General features: G+C 40.5%; 1 protein-coding gene across 3 annotated transcripts in view; it reads right to left on the reverse strand.

The window, feature by feature from the left end:
- Nucleotides 1-6,184: 6,184 nt before the first annotated feature.
- Nucleotides 6,185-18,738, reverse strand: part of SLAIN2 (SLAIN motif family member 2) — a 32,186-nt gene continuing 19,632 nt past the window's right edge. For 2 of the 3 annotated variants that reach the window (XM_061993265.1, XM_061993267.1), the window contains exons 7-9: nt 15,312-15,389; nt 10,289-10,607; nt 6,185-8,839 (exon numbers count right to left, since the gene is read on the reverse strand). In XM_061993265.1, the coding sequence (XP_061849249.1) occupies nt 8,773-8,839; nt 10,289-10,607; nt 15,312-15,389 (464 nt within the window). In that variant the 3' untranslated portion in view covers nt 6,185-8,772. The remainder of the gene's footprint in view (nt 8,840-10,288; nt 10,608-15,311; nt 15,390-18,738) is intronic. The other variant, XM_061993266.1, reaches the window with a different exon arrangement.

An 18,738-nucleotide genomic window follows, 5' to 3' on the forward strand; every position in this document is an offset into this window, starting at 1 on the left:
AGTTGTAGAGAGGTGTGAACTGACCTCTCAGTAATAGGACATGATGAAATTATGAACTAGGGGAGGTTTAGATTGGACATTAGAAATTACTTTTTCACAGAGGGGGTTATTAAACATTGGAATGGGCTGCCCAGGGAGGTGGTGGAGTCCATAGAGACATTCAAAAGATGCAGAGATGAGGTGCTGAGGGATGTGGTTTAGTTTAGTGATGGCCCTGGCAGTGTTGGGTTAGTGGTTGGACTTGATGATCTTAAAGGCCTTTTCTAGCCGTAATGATTCTGTGACTCTGTGTAGAGAGGGCTGTATGTCTAGTGTAATCCATGATGTGTGGTGCTACACATTTAGCTGACCCAGACCAGAGGGAAAATATTTCCAGAATCTTAAACATTTCAAGAGGTTTAAATCTACCTGACACTGCGTAAAAAGTCTGACGGGAATATTTCAGACTCTGTGATACATGTTAAAAATAAAAAGCCCTAAATCATAAAATCTAGACAAGATGGAAATATAAAAAATTGGCATTGGCAGCAGTCCTTGCTAACCTGGGGTGCAGCCTAGCATCTCTAACAATGAAAAGTGACATGCAGGAAAGAGAAGCTGGATTTTATCTCTTTCAGCTGAAGTCACATACTTGTAGAAGAGCTGTTTTTCTACATCCAGCTGTGCACAGCATGGTCTTCCCTCAGAGCAGAGTTTTCCTGGAGTAAATGCAGCTAATAAATTTGTTGAGGACCTTAGAGACAGTAAGTTCAGGACGACATGATGAATTGAAGCTAGATTAGAACAAGCTTTGGACTGAAAAGCACATAGAAAGCAAGACCTCCCTCTAGTGTCTGTAGAGTCCTGGGATGCAAGCGAAGAGAGCAAAGAAAGAAACCTCATCAGTATTTATGAGTAAAAAAGGCATGAAAGCAGGAAAATAGAAGGGCTAAAAAAGAGTGCGTAAATGGGCTATAAATGTAACATACTTGCTGGTTTGTATTTCAAAATGAAACTCCTGGTAAGCTGATTTTAGTGGTTTGCTTTGGTATGTAATGTTATTTAATTATCTTAATGATGAGGAGGGTGCAGAAAGCGGGAACAAGCTGATAGGATCTGCTAATAAAAACAGTGGAGAACCACTGTGGGGGAGGGCAGTACAGAGACATGGCCTAGGCGAGCAGTGGGGGCCGTGGGCTGAGCCAGCCCTGTGGAGGACAGCGCACCCTTTCAGCCCTGAAGCCAGAATCACTTATTTTTCCTGCAATTTTTCTACTGTGGAGGCTCCTGGCTCCAGGAAAGAAGCTGTCAGCTGATGTGTCACCTCCATCAAAGTGAGAAAGTAAGGGTTAGAAAACAGTAGTGGAGATAAATCGTGCAGGTGTGAAGGCCACTAGATACTGATTAAGTCCCTGTGTTCTGCTTAGAAGAAAGTAGCCTGAATTTGTCAGCCCTTAGCAGAGCCTTGTGTTGCTGAAAGCTGCGTTACTGCTGAGGAATAGAGCTGAGCTGGGTTTGGGTGCTTTACCAGACCTGCGCCTCTGAGCAAGGCCCTTTTAATACTCCTACAGTATACCTGTACACCTGAGCAATGCCATTCATGCTGTGGAGCTGAACCTATGTGAATGGTGGCATAAATACAGTAACTAAATCTTTGTTGATTTATTTTGTAAAGGGAAAAGAAAAATGCCTCGGCTCTGACATTTACAACAGACATTATCTGCTCTCTGACATTTGGGCTCATAAACTGAGGGAGACCAAATTTCTGTTCTTAGCTCACCTCATTGTATCAGACGAGATATGAACTGACTGTCTGACTCTTCCTCTAAATAGCAGTGCACCTGCTCCTCGTCCCCAGCATGTGAGTTATGAAGACTGCTACTTATTTCAGTGATGACGACCTGGGCCTCAAGAAAATAAATGAGGCATCCTCAAAAGCGTATAACAGAGTAGGGAACTGACTGAGGGCCTCCTATAGTCCCTATGCAAGACCATAGTGATTTTTTTTGTGTATCTTTTTTTTGGATCCCATGGGTATCAGGAGGGCTGCATGTGCCAAATCAACATCATGAGCATGGCGTTATCAAAGGCTGCTGTGACTCTGCAGCTGCACCCTCAGCACAAAGTGGTTTAGGAGCTGCCCTTCCTGCCAGCCAGGCTGGGCATGGACATAGGGGGCTGCTCTGGGATGCTTTCCGGAGGCTGAGGGACAGTGGGGATGCAACGTTGCTGTCACCTACAGCTGGGCACAGCTTTAAAAGGACAAGAATTGGGACAAGGTTATTCTAATTCCTTTGAAAGCAGGTCAGTTGAAGCATCACCAATGGTGGGGTTTTGTGTCTGCATTAGCTCAGTGAGGAATGGATGAACAGAAACAATATATCCTTGCTCTGAGCTCGGTGTTTGGGTGAGTTAAAGTAGGGATAAGTGGGCAACCAGAGAGCTTAGAAATTCAAGGTTAAGACAGGAGCTGAGGGCAGAGCATGAAGAGCAGAAGACTTGCCTGATCTGCCTCCACAACCTTTTTCTTTGAGAGGGGACTCAAAATGGCAGTATGTGCTTCAATAAAATTTCATTTACAAAGGAGGAGAGAGGAAGATATATTTAAGATAGCGCAAGGTACTCCACCCACCCTGATGATCTTTATTAAGACAAATGGTTCAGCTTGAAGAAAGATTATGTAGTGCCGCTTTGACTCCGCAGGTTCAACCAGCCAGCAGTGCAGCTGCCCTCACCCTCAGCCCCAAGCAGGATGTCAGCCCAGCTCCCGTAACCCATCACTTTGTCCCATCAGCCACCTGAAGCACAGCGAGAGCAGCAGAAGCTCTGCAATGATGTGGCAGCATTAAGTCTGCTGAGTGACAGAGAGGTAAGGACCAGTCAGGTAACTAAGCCTTGCTCATGGCTTGTACAGATTTGTTTGCTGATGGGAAACAAAAAACAGGAACGTCTGAGTGCCTTGTGATAAATACAGGAGAGTGCAGGGAGCTGGAGTTGGAGCAGGAGCAGCCAGTCCAGCCCAGCTGCCTGTCTGTGCCAAGGAGGAGGCCAGGGAAAGCCCAACGTGCTTGTCCCCATCCCCATCACCACACTCCCATCACCAGCATGGCACAACCCAGACATTTCTTGTTCACCTGGGTGGCTTTAAGGAGCTAAGGCCATGCAGAGTCCCAAATCAAGTCACTGGTGACCTTCTCCCATAATAATAAGCACCTTTTTCTCTGGGGCAGGACAGAGGTGGAGAACACCGTGGACACAGCTGTCTGTATTCACCTTTTTTCACATCTTCCTCTTACAAAAAAAAAAAAAAACCCAACCCCTAACATGGACCACCTCAATGTTTTTGAAGACATTAACTGTCCTTACAGAAAGAAACTAATTGAGTTGCTCTGGGAATGCTCTTCCCTTGAATACAAAAAAGCAAGCTCACGCAGAAACCAAGAGGAGTCTGCTACCTGCCTACATTCACCAAATACTTGTTGCAAGGCAACATCAGCCCAGGGAATGCTGGTGTGTTCAGAAATGAGTTACCATTCAGGTGAGAAGTGATGCCATTCATTTCGGTTTTATCAGTGCTCATAGCTGTGAGAAAACTTGAAAAATATGTTGTCTAAGTATCTCCCAGCTTGCCTTTAAAGATGAGCTGTCTGGGGCAGCGGGGCTTCCCCTGGCTTTTCTCAGTCTTGTTGCTGGAGGAACATGGAAGTAGCTGGTGTGGGGCTTCCTGAGACCACACGCCGAGAGGGGAAGTAGTTTGTGTGACATCAGAGCAAGTGGTTGGTACTGATGAGGTTTTTAGACCACTTCTTCCAGCAGAGCTGGGAAAAGTTGACATTTTGGCTACAACCTCAAGACAATCCTGACAAAGACAATGGAAAAAAAAAACAGAGTAGAATTCATCATTTGCAGTCTGTGTGTTGTACATAACCAAAAGTTGAGTGATGCTGCAGATGGCCCATGCAGTCACCTTCTCAGGTGACTTCCCAATATCATTTGAATCTCATTTGCTGTAGCTGACACCAGCAGCTTGCAGAGGGAATTTAAAAGCAGGGAGGAGGGCTGCATGCTCTGGGGGAGGAGCAGCACATGGCCTTCTCGTTTAAGCTTTATCTTTTTAAGGTATCAAAATCATTTTCCAAACCAAGATAGATTTACCTGATTACTTATGTTTGTACTGATGATAGGAGCTCAGATTATGATAGAAATATCTTTGCTTAGGCTTAAGTCTTGTAAAAGAGATGGTGCATTTGGGTGCCACACTGCAGCAGCTCAGGCTTTCCAAGTTTCAAAGGTCAGCTTTGTAAGCTTTTTCTTTTGTTAAAGAAATACACTGTTTGCAACAGGTGTGGATGATGCACCAGGTTGAAAAATCACTTTGCTAGTAAGGAATCATTTTGGCTGCTTGTTCCTTCAAATGCTGCTGAAGATCTGAGGTAGTTTAATCACTGCAGTGATGTTTTGTGTCCTGTAAGTGCTTAACGCAGTCACAGCTGAGTATATCCTTAAGTGTAAAGAGGATAGTGACACACAGCACACCTGGGAGATGATAGGGCTGAAAACACTCTGATAAAACAGCCCTGTGGAAAGGGAGCCTAATAACATCTGCTCCTTTCAGTTGTTTAACTCTTGGAGGAGCAGCATCTTCTTTACCATGCAGTTCTGTATAGAACAGATACTCCAGAGAGCACCCAAGTCCCACCCTCATCTTCCCAAAACAACTCCAGAGGGAGAGGGTGGAGGTGACAGTCTCACACTACAGAGCTGCATGTATGAAAGCCAAAAGCAACTGGGGTTTTTCTTTTGTTTCTTGAATCATAGAAGCGGAAGGGTTGGAAGGGATCTCCAACTCAAAGCAGATTCACATCACACCTAGTTTATTTAAAAAGAAAACATTTAGGAAAAAAAACCCATATCACGTGGATTCCTGTTCTTACAGATCAAGAGGGAGAACTAAAGACACAGTGCTCTCATGTTAGTTTCCAAGAAACGTTCTTCTTTCTCTGAAATATTGGTAGTGGAAGATGAGTGTTAAGTGACCAAATCTGTGTGCTCTGCAGCTGCCCCAAGACTTCAGCAGCATAGGCAGCTTCAGCTTTCTGCCTCTTTACCTGTTCCTTGCTGATTTTCACCAATGCAATCAGGTTCCTGGAGGGTAACACACTACTGAATAAAGCATGACCTGCCACTTTTACACCAAAAAAAAAAAAAGAAGCTGTTGTACCTTCCCTCAGTAACACAACTGTAGAAACAGTGTTTTCTATCTTGAGTCCTGCAATATGGTGATGCTAATTATATAAATGATAGTTTAATATAGAAGAGTTTGTCACAGAAACCTACTAAAAGACAAGAGGCAAAGGGCTATTAATTACCTGGGATTTTGACACTGCCCTGTTTTCCTGAAGGGGTGTGGGGCCAATGGCTCACCCTTTAGACACAGTAGGAGTGAAACCTGCTTCACTTAAGTAGGTCAGCTAACAAGGGGGAAACATTTTAATCTACTGGTTTAATTACAAAATAGAAGACCATGCTGGGATAAACAATTACTAAGGAGCCTCCTGGGTTAAAGTGTTACATTTAATAGAAGTAAATCCAGCTCAACTTGCTATTAATAAAAGTAAGAAAAGGAAAGGTGCATACATTGCTATGGATACGTTGCTTTGCAGCAAAATGCAGATTTCAGGAAGTTCAAAACAAACTTCTTTCTTGTAAGCCAAAAGACAGAGGCATTCATATATGAGCTAGATAAAATGTGTAACAATTTGGAGAAGGCTAACTAGGTACACTGCTATTTTGCTCAATTTTCTGTATAAGTTCCAGAATTCTCAAAATGAAAGATTTGTTTCCTGTGGTGGCTTGAAACAGGCATGGATCCCGTGAGAATAGGAAGGCTGCTCGTGTACTCAGAACTACACAAACAAATCACTCTGGATGAAAACTCAGAATACAGTTTTTCCATTTAACTCGGAGTTATGCATTGTCCTTCCAGAGCAGAGGTACAACACAATCTGTCAACAAAATCACAGATTTCACCCAAATACCATGTTGTACTGAGTTCATGAGTCAGTGGGCAGAAGATGCTGTTGGTAACTTCTGGAAAAATGAATGCTCTTCTTGCAAATACAACACCCACCCAATGAAAAACATTACAATGCAACAATACTCTCCAAATTTCTAAAAGCTGTTACAAAAACAATGATCCAGGAAGTATTTTGTGGTAAGAATATTTTATATATTTTTTTTCTTTTTTTACACTTTTAACACTTACAAAAACATTCGAACACAAGAAAAAAAAACTTAAATAACTTTGGAAGCAGAACAAGTCCTTCTGCCTACACACATACAACAATTCCGAGCTGTTGGCACAAAAAGTAATCCACATTCGTAAAACCCCTACTACTATATCAAACATAAGTTAAGTAAATCATAGGCACTAGTTTATCAAATCCATATTTCCACACTTCTGCAGTAAATCTCTAAACACAGAGCCCCGTGATTTCCTGATGTCAATAAACTGGTAACGCACAAAGGCTTTCTAGTAAACAGTCTGTCTTTCCAGGAAGTCATTCACTGTATTTCAGGGGAGAACAGCAGAGAAAAGAAGAAACTTAAGCTGAACTTACCCAAGTGATGAGTTACTTAACTTAAGGAAACGTACACAACAGTTTGATGCAGCCATGGTAAAAACCCCCAATAGTGTCATCTAAACCGACTTCCAAAATTTAGAAGTCAATATTAAGTGTTTGATAAAATCCACCTATTAAAATTCACTTATTTTTCAATGAAGACTGCAGCATTGCTTTGTAGAATGCCAAAATGTTAAAATTCAGGCTTTAGTGAGAACATGCACACTTGATCTAGTCCTGCCTTCTGCTTAATAGTGACGCGAGATACTGACCTCCATCACTCACCCGTGCCAAGCAAGCGACATGGGGCCAGATCAGTGGTATGAACTGGTCTGCTGGTGCAAGGGAGCTTCCTTACACCCCTGCTGAAATCTGACTGAATTACAGTATCACTGATACCCTGACTTCGAAGTCTAGAGTGCGAATTCCTTCAACAATCCCAAGTTTGCTTGTGGAATTAGAGCTGCAAATTAAGTTTCCAGTCCTTCCTATTTGGCTTCTTCCAAGTCAGGTAGTATTGCATGGCTTTTCATCCAGGTGTATGTTCACGCTGGCCTAAAACTCAAGTGCTAGAATTTCAGGGTTATCCTCTTAGTGATGGGAGTCGAAATACACCAGCAGTTCCAGACTCAGATACCAAGGGGGTCAAAAGGCTACCTACCATCCAGGCCAACTCGTAGTGTTCATCATTGCACAAAGGAGACACCACTCACACTGTCTTTACTTCATCAACTGTACACCCAGAATACTGAAAAAGCATCAAACAAAATCCTTTCCATTTAACTAGTCCCACCCAAATACAACTGTAGTTACAAATGTTTGCATGAAAAAACAATGGTTCAAATGCTAAATACGTGAGTTGTTCTGAGCAAAATGGGTTAGAGCCAGTCGGAGCCACCAGAGGAATTTAACAGCTTGTAAACAAGACATAGCAGGTTTCATTCTCTGTTACCAGTAATGTAAGATACACATATGTAAGGCAAAGTACATATTTAAACACACTTACATGGGCAATATCTTCTGTAAAAATATTTACAATTTAAAATAAACCAATTTAAGAAATGGATCAAAGTAAAAAAATAGGATACGGAAAACTCCCTCATACCACGGAACATCACCTAAATGAATATCATTTGGCATCAAGAGTCAACTCATTACCTTAAAATTTGTATGTTACAAGTGCATAGTTGTGTTTCCTTCTCCTTAACTATTAGCATAGTGGTACAGTTGCTCCAGGCTGCAAGCATAGTGGTATGGTATTAGAACAAATTAGCATTACAACTTGCTCTCTCCTTTGTAAGGAAACCTGCTATTAAAGAAAAAAAGTTTTCCCCAAATAGCGAGCCATGTGTTAAAAATGTGGCTACAATAGCAAAGGCCATCTTTCCTGAGCCAGGAACTTTAAGGTTCAGAAGATTGTACGAGTGATACTAAGCCCTTTTGGCAATCAAACATGTAAGAGCATGTAAAGCTGATAAATCAACATCGGAAAGATGCAATCTGTACTACTGTATGTGTGTCTGCTACATTCAAACTTTTGGTGTTAATAAAAAGCCATGGCTACTACTAAAACTGTTCTACCTGATCCTCCAGAGTAGCTTCCGATTCTTTCCAAAGGACGGACGTACCACTTTCCCCAGTGAGAACCTCACACAAGCGTTAAAAGCAATCTGTGGCCAGCACCGTAGCAGTCTGCCATCAGAGGGTCAGCTCTGATTAACCTAGTCTTGTTTCAATAGTACATACTCACTAGTCTTTCTGCTGAATTAAAACAGGCTGACAATGAAGTTTGGGACAACGTAAGCTGACTGTTGGACTTGCTGTTTTTCAAGATGGGCATTTCTTTGGCATTCGTTAGGTTTTCGCCCAGACATTGGCCACTGTCATAAATGCTCATATTGATACACTTTTAGCAAGCAAGAAACGCCCCCCCTAGAACTGATAGCAATTTAACGTAGAAGTGATTGTATGACCACCAAACATCTGATGTTAGATGTCATTAAAGTGCTGCTTTATAATCTCTGCCAGTTTGTGCTAGTTAGAGACAGAGAAGTCTGGAATTTTTACAAATCCCAAAAGTCACATCTGAACAGTTTGTATAATCAAGCTTTCTTTTAGCCTGGTGAGGAAGCATCCATGAGCACTGGAACTTTGCATTAAGCTTTGCAGTTCAGTAGCAGCCATCTTTCCAACTCTCGTCTTTCACGTTGCCATAGGTTTTGGGAGCAGGTAATGATCTAAAAGAAAGATGTTTTTCAGTTTCATACATAACTGCCAAAGTCTCCATCTACAATCCATAAGAATGTCAACATTTTATAAATACACACTCCACTTCTTTACTCCTCTGCAATACAGTTTAAGATAACCCTCAAAGTGTTTCTAGTTTCAGCTTTTGTGTGCTGTATCTTGGCAACTACCATGTCAGAAAAACAGCTGCATAGAGAGAAAACCTTCTGCCATTATACTCTGTGGGAACACAAACTTAATCTGCTGCCACCTAAAAACAGGCCTTTTCTTCAGTGATGTATAAACAGGGAGGATCCTTGTCTAGAGTATTACATTTCGCTTACATCAAAATGTTGGCACTCAGACACTTCATTATCACACCATGTACAGATACTGCATTAGATATGTAAACTTTCCAAATACAGCTGCATAAGTTTAATAAGCCAAACACGTTCCTGTAAGTCAAGTTGTGATTTGGACAACCACACTTTGCTACTCTGAACACAACTGCTTTATATTACACAAAGTTTCCTACTGCTGGCAGCACAAACTCAGACTGCAAACTGTCCCTCCCCTGCCCAGCACTCACCACACAACACAACTCTTCCACTTGGCTATTAATGGCTGATTTATCTTTTTTACAGTACTGGAGACCTAATGTTTATTCTTTGTTTAAGGAGATTCTTAGCATTTCTCATGGATGACTGCTGCTTTATGTCAGCTGGCTTCCACTTAACACCTTCAGTAAAATGCACCACTTCTTTCTGACTTCTTTCAGACAAATGGTCTGTGTAGTCCTTCCAGCTAATACTTGGTCTCTTCTGTGGTTGTTTTTGGAAACACTGTGACATTAAACAACTTCTGGTGCCAGCACAGAGGTCATGTTTAAGATGAGAACTCTGGTTTGTCCTGTGGGTTAACTGCCTTGGTTTTCATGTTAAGTTTGGCAGATAGTACGGATGCTTCTGCTGTCCTTGAGTGTCTGCCTTCCTACAGCTTCCAGCCGCCTAAGGAGAGAAGCTGTTCTCACCACAGTACTACTGCTTGCTGCTTGACTTATCGATTTCAGGAGGAAAACGGTTCTGACTCTAGAATGTGTTGCTCAATGGTGCAAATCAATTTCCACTTGCCAGCTACGTTTTGATAACTTTTTAATGCCTGTAGACAAGTTCTTATTGCCTTCTCAGCCCAGATCAAGACACTTTATTTAGTTCAGTGTCTTTCATTGCTTATTTCACTTTCACCCCTTCACCTTCATTCTCTAATTCGAGAACCTTTTTCTCTCAGTTTCACTGCAAAACTATTTTGGAAACATAGGCAAATACTTCACATTGAAGTCTGTTTTGGTTCTAAAAACCTTGAGATTAAAAATAAGCATTGCAGGAAGGTGCAGTACCAATACACAACAGACCAAACTCGTTATGAAAACTTCAAGCTAAGGCTGCCTGTCACATACTTACCTGCGAACAGGCTGTGCAAGTTTGCTGCGAGGCACTGGGATGCCCCCAGTAGAGGGGGCACTGGGTCTGGGCAAACCACTCCTCATCCCTGCTGTCCCTGCCGGCCTAGTAAAGGTAGTACTGTTAATACTGCTGGCAGGGCTCGGCAAGCCTGAACTCTGGGCTGCAAGAGGCCCCGGTGAAGAACTACTGTGCGTCAGCTGCGTGGCTTCTGGAGAGGCAACTGAACCGGGTCCATGGTTACTAAACGCTTTCACTGGTTGCCGGAGAGCCAGGGGAGACGGTGCAGCAGGGGAGCGGAACTTGCTCGAAGAAGGTACTGGAAAATAAAATACAGAAGTCACCTTCGAGCTTTAGTTACAGCATAACTGAAATTAAAACCAGGAAGTTACTTAATGTGAATATTCAAACGATATGGAATGTATAATGGAATACAGCCAATCAAGCAGCAATGAGAAACAGGAATTCAGATGTCCTCTTTGTTGTGTTTTCGATATCATAACTCTAATAATGCCCCATTTCCTTACTATAAGTATTTATATGGGTAACACTAGTAAGGCTCTAACCCTTTTATCAGCTAAGTCAAAAGAAATAGAGAACACATTTATTAAGAAGAAATTTAACTGCTTCAAAAGTGAAATCCATGAACCAAATTCCCCTCTCTGAAAGAACGTGTTGAAGGATACAGTGAAGTGTGACACAGTCTTTAAATAGATTCAAAGGGCATATTAGCCTTCAGTGATGAAATTCTGCGTGCAGAGCATCTTAGTGTTTCTTTTATGCAGTTCTTTAACCAAACCCATTGAATTAGAATTCACCTGGTCATGTCCCAGATTTACTGGCTGATGGGGAAAAAAAGACGGGATCATCCAACCCCCACCAGAAAGAGATTAAGGTGCTGCTCTGAAACTTTAACCAAACAACAATTTATAGCCTTCCTCTTCTTACAAACACGACCTACGTTTCACCAGCTTTTCAAACTGATTAGGGTGGGTCAGTAACAGTTGACACAGCACAATCAAATCAATCAGGCAAGTAAAATAAACTCATATTTACATTTAGTGAATTTGTATGAACTGTTCTTCCCTTCACTAAATAAACATTTTTTGAGACCAACGTTGTGTCCTCTTTGAGAGATGTTGCCCATAAAGAAGATGATCCTTCACATAGCTTTTATCATTTTACAAGGCAGATCCACTAAGAATATGAGGAGTGAGAAGAGATGAGTAATGACAGGAATGTAGCATCCTAAATGGGGTACAGAAGAAGCAGTAGTTTTCAGGACATTATTTTGAAGTAATTTTGTACAGGTGAAGATTAATAGGTGCCTCATTACAGATGTGAATTGGATTTGATTCCTGTTTGGATTATCCAAGTGGGCCTTTTCACTGACAGCAATACCAAACACAGCATGAAGCCGCTCATGGGAAAAGCTGACAAAAAATATGGCAGAGATGTCAATGTTACATGACAGTTGGTGAGCACTGAGGAGAATACATAAAAATCCTTAAAATAAAAATCTTGGCATCAAGCCAGAGGATGGATTAAGGAAAGAACTAACAGCAGAATGACTGGACAAGAAGACCAGCAAAGAACTCCTAGGACTAGGATAGATTACATGTTGGAAGTTTTTAAATCATGACATTGCCTGTAACATTGGTGCAATCAAATCTGCAGAGTTTCCAAGCAATTCTACAGTGTAAACAACATGAGCTTTTATCACTGAACTGCCATTTACAAAACTTGGAATACAAATACACCCATCACATTAGCAACTGACCAAAAGAGCAATGTCAGCGTATAAAATGGAAAACAGCTTTGAGCCTCTTAGAGGCCCAATAGGGAAGAAGTTTTTAGGTAAAGAGTACAAGCAATGAAAAGTTGTAACTGAAAAAAGCTTGTCACATTCCCAGTGAACATAAGTAACCAGTAAATTAGTGCTCTCCATTCTCTTCAGTTTTCTGTTGACCATATTTTACCACGCTTGCAACTTGAGCTGTCAATTCATAAAACGTTTCCTGTCAGCACAGCATTGCAGACATTGCTGAGAGCTGTATTCATTCTTGTACATAAAGGAATGAATTGTCTCCCAATGTGCTGTGATCTCCAAAGCACTCCACGTGATGCAATCTCTGGCAAACTGCCTAATGATTCTGCTCTACGTAGAAAGAAGTCTGTCTTAGAGCAGTTTGGGATATTTACTAGAAGTCAGTTTGACCTATTTGTAAGACAGGATCACAAAGACTCAGCTATTGCTTTAGTCAAAGACTATTTGATAATTATATACCCATGTCCAGTATTGAACTGATCCATGTTTAATAATAACAACTCATAAACATGTAAGGTTGGTGCTTACTAACCTTACACAACTCTTTAGAAACTAAACAACTAGAATCAATGAAAACATCTGACAACAGTAACAATAAATGGCACTGTGTAGACATTGAGTTTTCCTGTCCACTCTTGGATTATGGGCAAGCAGCAAGAGATCTCCACCTGTCAAAGCAGGATGCTGTTGAAGCTACAACCTGATCTGGCTTGCACTCCAAGGCCAGCTGCTACACAGCAAATGGAAACCATAATCAGTTCCAATGCAGTTAAATCCTAACCATAGTGATGGGATGACTCAGACCAATACAAAAGAACAGATGAGCTAAAACCAATAGGATACAATAAACTGTTCTGTCATCTCAGCACAGGAAAGACATGGATGTTTTTTCTATGGTATCTAGTGACAGGACAAGGGGTAATGGGATGAAACTGGAACACAAAAAGTTCCATTTAAACATCACTGTAAGGGTGAGGGAGCCCTGGCATAAGTTGTGGAGTCTCCTTCTCTGGAGGTCTTCAAAACCCGCCTGGACATGTTCCTGTGTGACCCTATCTAGGTGGACTTGCTTTGGTAGGGGAGTTGGACTAGATGATCTCTAAAAAGTCCCTTCCAACCCCTACCATTCTGTGATTCTATGGCCTGGTCCAGAGTAGGGCCACAAATGACCAGAGGGCTGGAACATCTCTCTCCTGTGAGGACAGGCTGAGAGGGTTAGAGTTGTTCATGCTGGAGAACAGAGGGCTCTGGAGTGACTTTATTGCAGCCTTTCAGTACTTAAAGGAGGCATTTAAGATGAGGTCAGACTCTTCAGTAGGGCCTGTAGCAACAGGACAGGGTAATGGTTCTAAACTAAATGAAGGTAGATTCAGACTATGCGCAAGGAAGAAATTTCTTTACAGTGAAGGTGGTGAAACAGTGGCACAGGTGCCCAGAGAGGAAACCTCCAGTAGAGATGGTAGATGCCCCATCCCTGGAAACATTCAAGATCAGTTGGACAAGGCTTTGAGCAACCAGATCTAGTGGAAGATGTCCCTGCTCATTGGGGTTGGACTAAATGACTCCTCTATGATCTGACTGTCACTGGATTGCTGTAACAAATCTATTACAGTGAAGTAAAGAGTTAGTTATTTGAATATATTTTTAAACACTTTACACAAAATGGAAAAAAAGCAGCCCGTGTCCATCTGTGAAAGGTGTCAAGGAACAGTAAGGAACGGTATTTTAAGAAACCAATTGTTGCTCATAGTTAGTTGTTCTTTTGAAACAAAAGTCTTGTTTCATCACTGCACAATGCAGAGGCAAGAAAACACATCAAAGACTATAAAATAGCAAATAACTGAAAAGGACATGTTGGGTTCTCATTTGCAGTGACAGCAACTATAAACTCGAATAGGTAACTGGGAGTGCAACATGCTCAGTTCCTCATTCTCTAAGGTTTAATAACATTTTACAAATACTACAAATTGCAAGAGAAGTTAACTTTCAATACACTTCCACAGTTCCAGACTAGGCCATCAACCTAGTAAGTGCTCCAGACATGCAGATGAAAATGAAGGCACGGCCAACTGGAAAGACTGTACAGAAAGCTTTGCAGAGGAATTGAGAAGGTGGTCTAATGCCGAAGCAGAACACTGAGAGAACTTTTCTCTACTTGGTATGAGGTATTACAAAGACTGTTATGAGACCTCCTATTAAGCCTCGTGAATCTGTTTCAAAGTCATTATACTTTGCTAAAACTTTCTGCATCAAATTAAGTCAACTGAAAGAAGCTGGCACTGTTAGACTACAAAGACAAACTCATACAACTTGTCAGACACCCTCAGTACCTGCATAAAGGACTGTTACAATCCTTAAAGGATTCTAGCATATATAAAGTGTACGAAATATGGTCTCAGATGAAATATGATCTTTAAAATGAGATCTTCTAGATCATAATAGACATGACCAACTATGCTTAAAATCCATAACTTGCTTTATCTTAGTGGTGAAACTGAGGCCGAGTCACATCCAAGGCTGCTAGAATTAAAAATAAGCTAGAACTTCTCATTGGATTGGAGGTTCAATGTATTTCATGTTCTTCTCAAAAAGAAGCCAACTTCTGCCATGAGCAAACTGAATTAATACATACAATAGTCTCCCATTCTTTAAGAAAAAAACACAATTCTAAGTTACTGCATGTTGGTGTCAATCTATCAGTTTTGAGAGGAAAAGAAGCACAAGCATGTGCAAAAGAAATTGATGCTCCATGCTCATCTTTTCAAGGATGAACTCATTAGCTTTTGTTTCCAGCACGAAGGATGGTAACCTCACTTGCCTGCGTATTTTTGCACAATCCAGAAGAGAGCAATTTGTACAAATGGTATTAAAAACTGTGTTTTACAGTTAAAGAAATATCTTATTCTATTTAATATGGATTCAGAAGTCTACTTTTCTTATTCAGATTTCCTGATTAATGCTACAAGACACCAATCCTTGGATTTTATCTCAAAACCCAATTTCATACTTTCTCCCACATAACGTAGGGTTGTGTTTTTAATGTTTAGACAAAAAGTTAACTTTCATATAGCAAGGACCACTTGGTTAATGTTGACACGCGACAGTAATTTTAATTATCTAGAATATGTGGGATTAAAGGCAGGTGAACGATTATCTGAGATTTGTTGGAGCTTGTAAGGGGTTGTAGTTAATTACCTCCTTTTGTAGATGGAGTTTGAAGAAACTGTTTGGTTTTGAAGGCAGCACGAGGCAAATTTTTCTGCCTTTGCAGAGCTGTTGAAAGACAAGAAGTGTTATATTTGTCTAAAAAGATAGGAAAACTAAATTTACTGGGAATTTCAGCATTGCATCCACTTGTGAAGCATCAAGGAACAGAGTGAGTAAAACACTCAAAAAGCTATTATAACTGGAACTGGTGAGGTTTTAAAACGGTGCTTGCTCTTAATGGCAAAGAGTTACAGAGCAGCATGTCAGAAACTTTGCAGTGCAAAATGAGCAGAATCTGTAAGAGTAAAGCTTCTTGCAGGGCAAAAAGCCCAGGAAGGCAAAAAAAAAAAAAAAAAATGAACACACCAAAGGGAAAACAAGCCACCTAGCAAACATGCTACAGCAATATGAGTGCAAGATTAGACACAAAGATGAGAATTTAACTGTCTTATTTGATCTAGCAAGACTGAATGTTTTATTTCCATGGAGTTTTCAAATATTTTAACACTACACAAAAGCATAACTAACTGTGGTCCTTATATAAACAACTGTATTCTGCAGTTACACAAACATAAGCCATTAAGATGTCTAATTCCTCATCACTTCAAAGGACATGCAAAAGCCTCAACCTTAAAATGAAAGCGTAACACTAAGAATTGCCAGCTGCCAGCACGCAGACAGGACGACAAATTGGTTTTTTTATTGCTCCTTTGCTCCTATGCCCTGCTTTTTAGTCTAATAATGTTCAAGGGCTGATACTGCCTTGAAATGACCTCACTACCTACCAGCTCCCAAGAGAGAAGCCAAGAGCTGCAAAATCTTGGCAAGGAGAGAATTACCTATTGCCAGAAGGAACGCACCGACTCAGCGCATTTTCACCACAGCATATTTAAGGGAGGAAGGAGGAAAGTAGTCAATGAAATAAGGCTTTGCCTACGCAAAGGCTGCTTAAAATGATAATGTATGAATAAATGTCTCTGTTGACCTCAGTGTCTGGAATTTTATACCAGTATAAAACTGATGACACTAGCAAGGCTTATTTCCATAGTGAGAAGGAAGAAAGATGGGAGAACAGTTGTGCGTAGAGATCCTGAGGCTGAGTAAGGAAGCTCAGTAACCCTATCACCAATTGGTGAGTATCACTATAAAGAAAAGTAGGGGAAGAATGACTAGAATTCTAGTATTAGTTACTCCTTTTCTCAACTCGATAGCATGTAATAATTGCCATCACTTTCCTTCAGCCAGTGCAAAATTCATAACATTTTGTGAATGGTAGCATTTCATCATGTCTTTTACCTTCATTCTGAAAATACGACTAGGTAGTCTATTTATTTTAGTCTTAGTAACTAACTAAATTCAACAAACAGCAAAAAGGAATTAAAGTGTTTATAAACAGGATAAAATGCTGCCTGTGGCTATTAAGGTTAAAAACCCTTCTATCAACTACAAACTAATGCAAAAAAGCACGTTGGCAATATGCAATTCTTATTCAGCTTCTGGCACACGGTTTTGCTATAAGCTTCTTTTTAAGACATACTCATGAACAGCCAATTAAGCATCATAAGATGCTTAAAAATGAGCACATTTCCTAGGAATTTTGTGAGGCAGACCCCTGGCCAGAGTGTTTCTGTCCACAAGTATTTCATTATACCACTGTTTTTATTATACCATGCACAGTGAAGAACAGCTTCTTCCTTCACATTTATGATCTTTTTAGTTTGCCCTAATTCATTTAGCTACAAGTAAATATACTACAGCACATGGTACTAAGTTTCTTATCCCATCACTATTTACACAAGCCTGAGATGTAGAATTGTAAGGTCAGGATTTTAAAAATACCTGATTGTAAAAAATATCTATCAAATTCCTTCCTTCTCAATGGAGACTCCAGAAAATAGACTCAATAGCTACATTCTGTAGACTGATCATTGAAAAGAACTTCAGGCAGTGCAATTTGAGCAATGCTGAGGAAACATGCCATTTGAGATGAGCATGGCGAGCATGCTTATCCACAGACTTGTTGCTTTTGAAGTGCTCTGGACACAACTACATTACCTGTCACAAATGGGGCACAGTTTACTTCTGACCAGCTGATCTCTGATACTCATTTTCCTGAAAACACATACTTTCTTCTTTTACTCTGAACATGCCAAACAGATGGATCTTAGCAAGCAAGCTAGTTACTTTACTGATAGTTTGAATAATCTACAGCTTAGATCTCTGAAAAAGTATTATGTTTAACTCTGCTTAAAGATTTAGAATCCATGTGCTAATAGTGCCAGGTAAGTACAAAAGGATCATACACAATCCACCAAGAGAGCACGCAGCTCGTATGTGGAAGCTACCCTAGATTTCTACAGGTTTGCACAATGTGTGTGGTGTAGGACCCAAATATAGAGACCTCCTGTCACTGTAACACTTGTATGATACAGTCATACTTGTGTTGTCCAAGAATTAGGTATCTTCCAGTGTTTTAAGGTGAAATATTTGATAGCTTACATGTAACCCCCCTACTTTCTGCATAACAGCATGGCAAATTAGATGTAAATGAAGGTTCTAATAGTTACAACTGCTATTTAATTCACTCAGTCTCTTTTCAGAAAGAATTTGGGTTTTTCACATTATAGCTAAAACTTGAAATGCCCAATGTTTTACTGTTTTACAGTTATATCTCCAAGCGTGTCTTACCTCTACTGCAAGTGTGTAGAATTTGCCTTTGTAACTATAACAGGAATTGCCTTTCAAGAACCTTACTGGATTCCTAACTCATTTTTTAATGCCAGCAACCATAGCAAGTTCAGTATTGCAGCCACAGCAAATGTGCAAGTAAATTATGAACAGCAGATCTTTGACAAGGAGAAAAGTAGTGACCTTGGGTGGCAAGCCAGCATCCTTGCAAAGGTAAGCTCATGCAAAACTAGCAGGTGTATGAGGAAGCTTCAAATCCCAAGACCCAGAAGTCATTGCCAAGGGAAAAACAAAAATGTGCTGCAATTTAACAGTGCTTTGTGCAAGGTGACAAAATATAAAACCAATAAAACAAAAAGTATACAATAAAAAGGACACAATTTTGGATTTTTTTTTTTTAATACAATGTACAGTTTTGCAGGAAATTTTTTAATCCAGACTAAGCAAAGATACTTACTCATTGACTTCATACACAAACCGTTTTACGATTGTCAATAGCAAGACTCTGACAAACATCTGTAAGAGCAGGGAAACTGTAAAAGCTACAAATCTGGGCTTCGTTAATGACACTTAACTTACATTTAAATGTAAGTTAGTCTAGAGTGGTTCACACTTGGGGAAAGATTCCCATGAAAAGCAAGCAAATTTACCTAGTAATTTCTGTGATTCTCAATGCATTCATGAGTTGCAAAAAGTACACACATATAAACGTTAAGTCACACTACAT

This window comes from Colius striatus, chromosome 3 (assembly GCF_028858725.1).
Source record: "Colius striatus isolate bColStr4 chromosome 3, bColStr4.1.hap1, whole genome shotgun sequence".
Classification (NCBI taxonomy): Eukaryota; Metazoa; Chordata; class Aves; order Coliiformes; family Coliidae; genus Colius; species Colius striatus.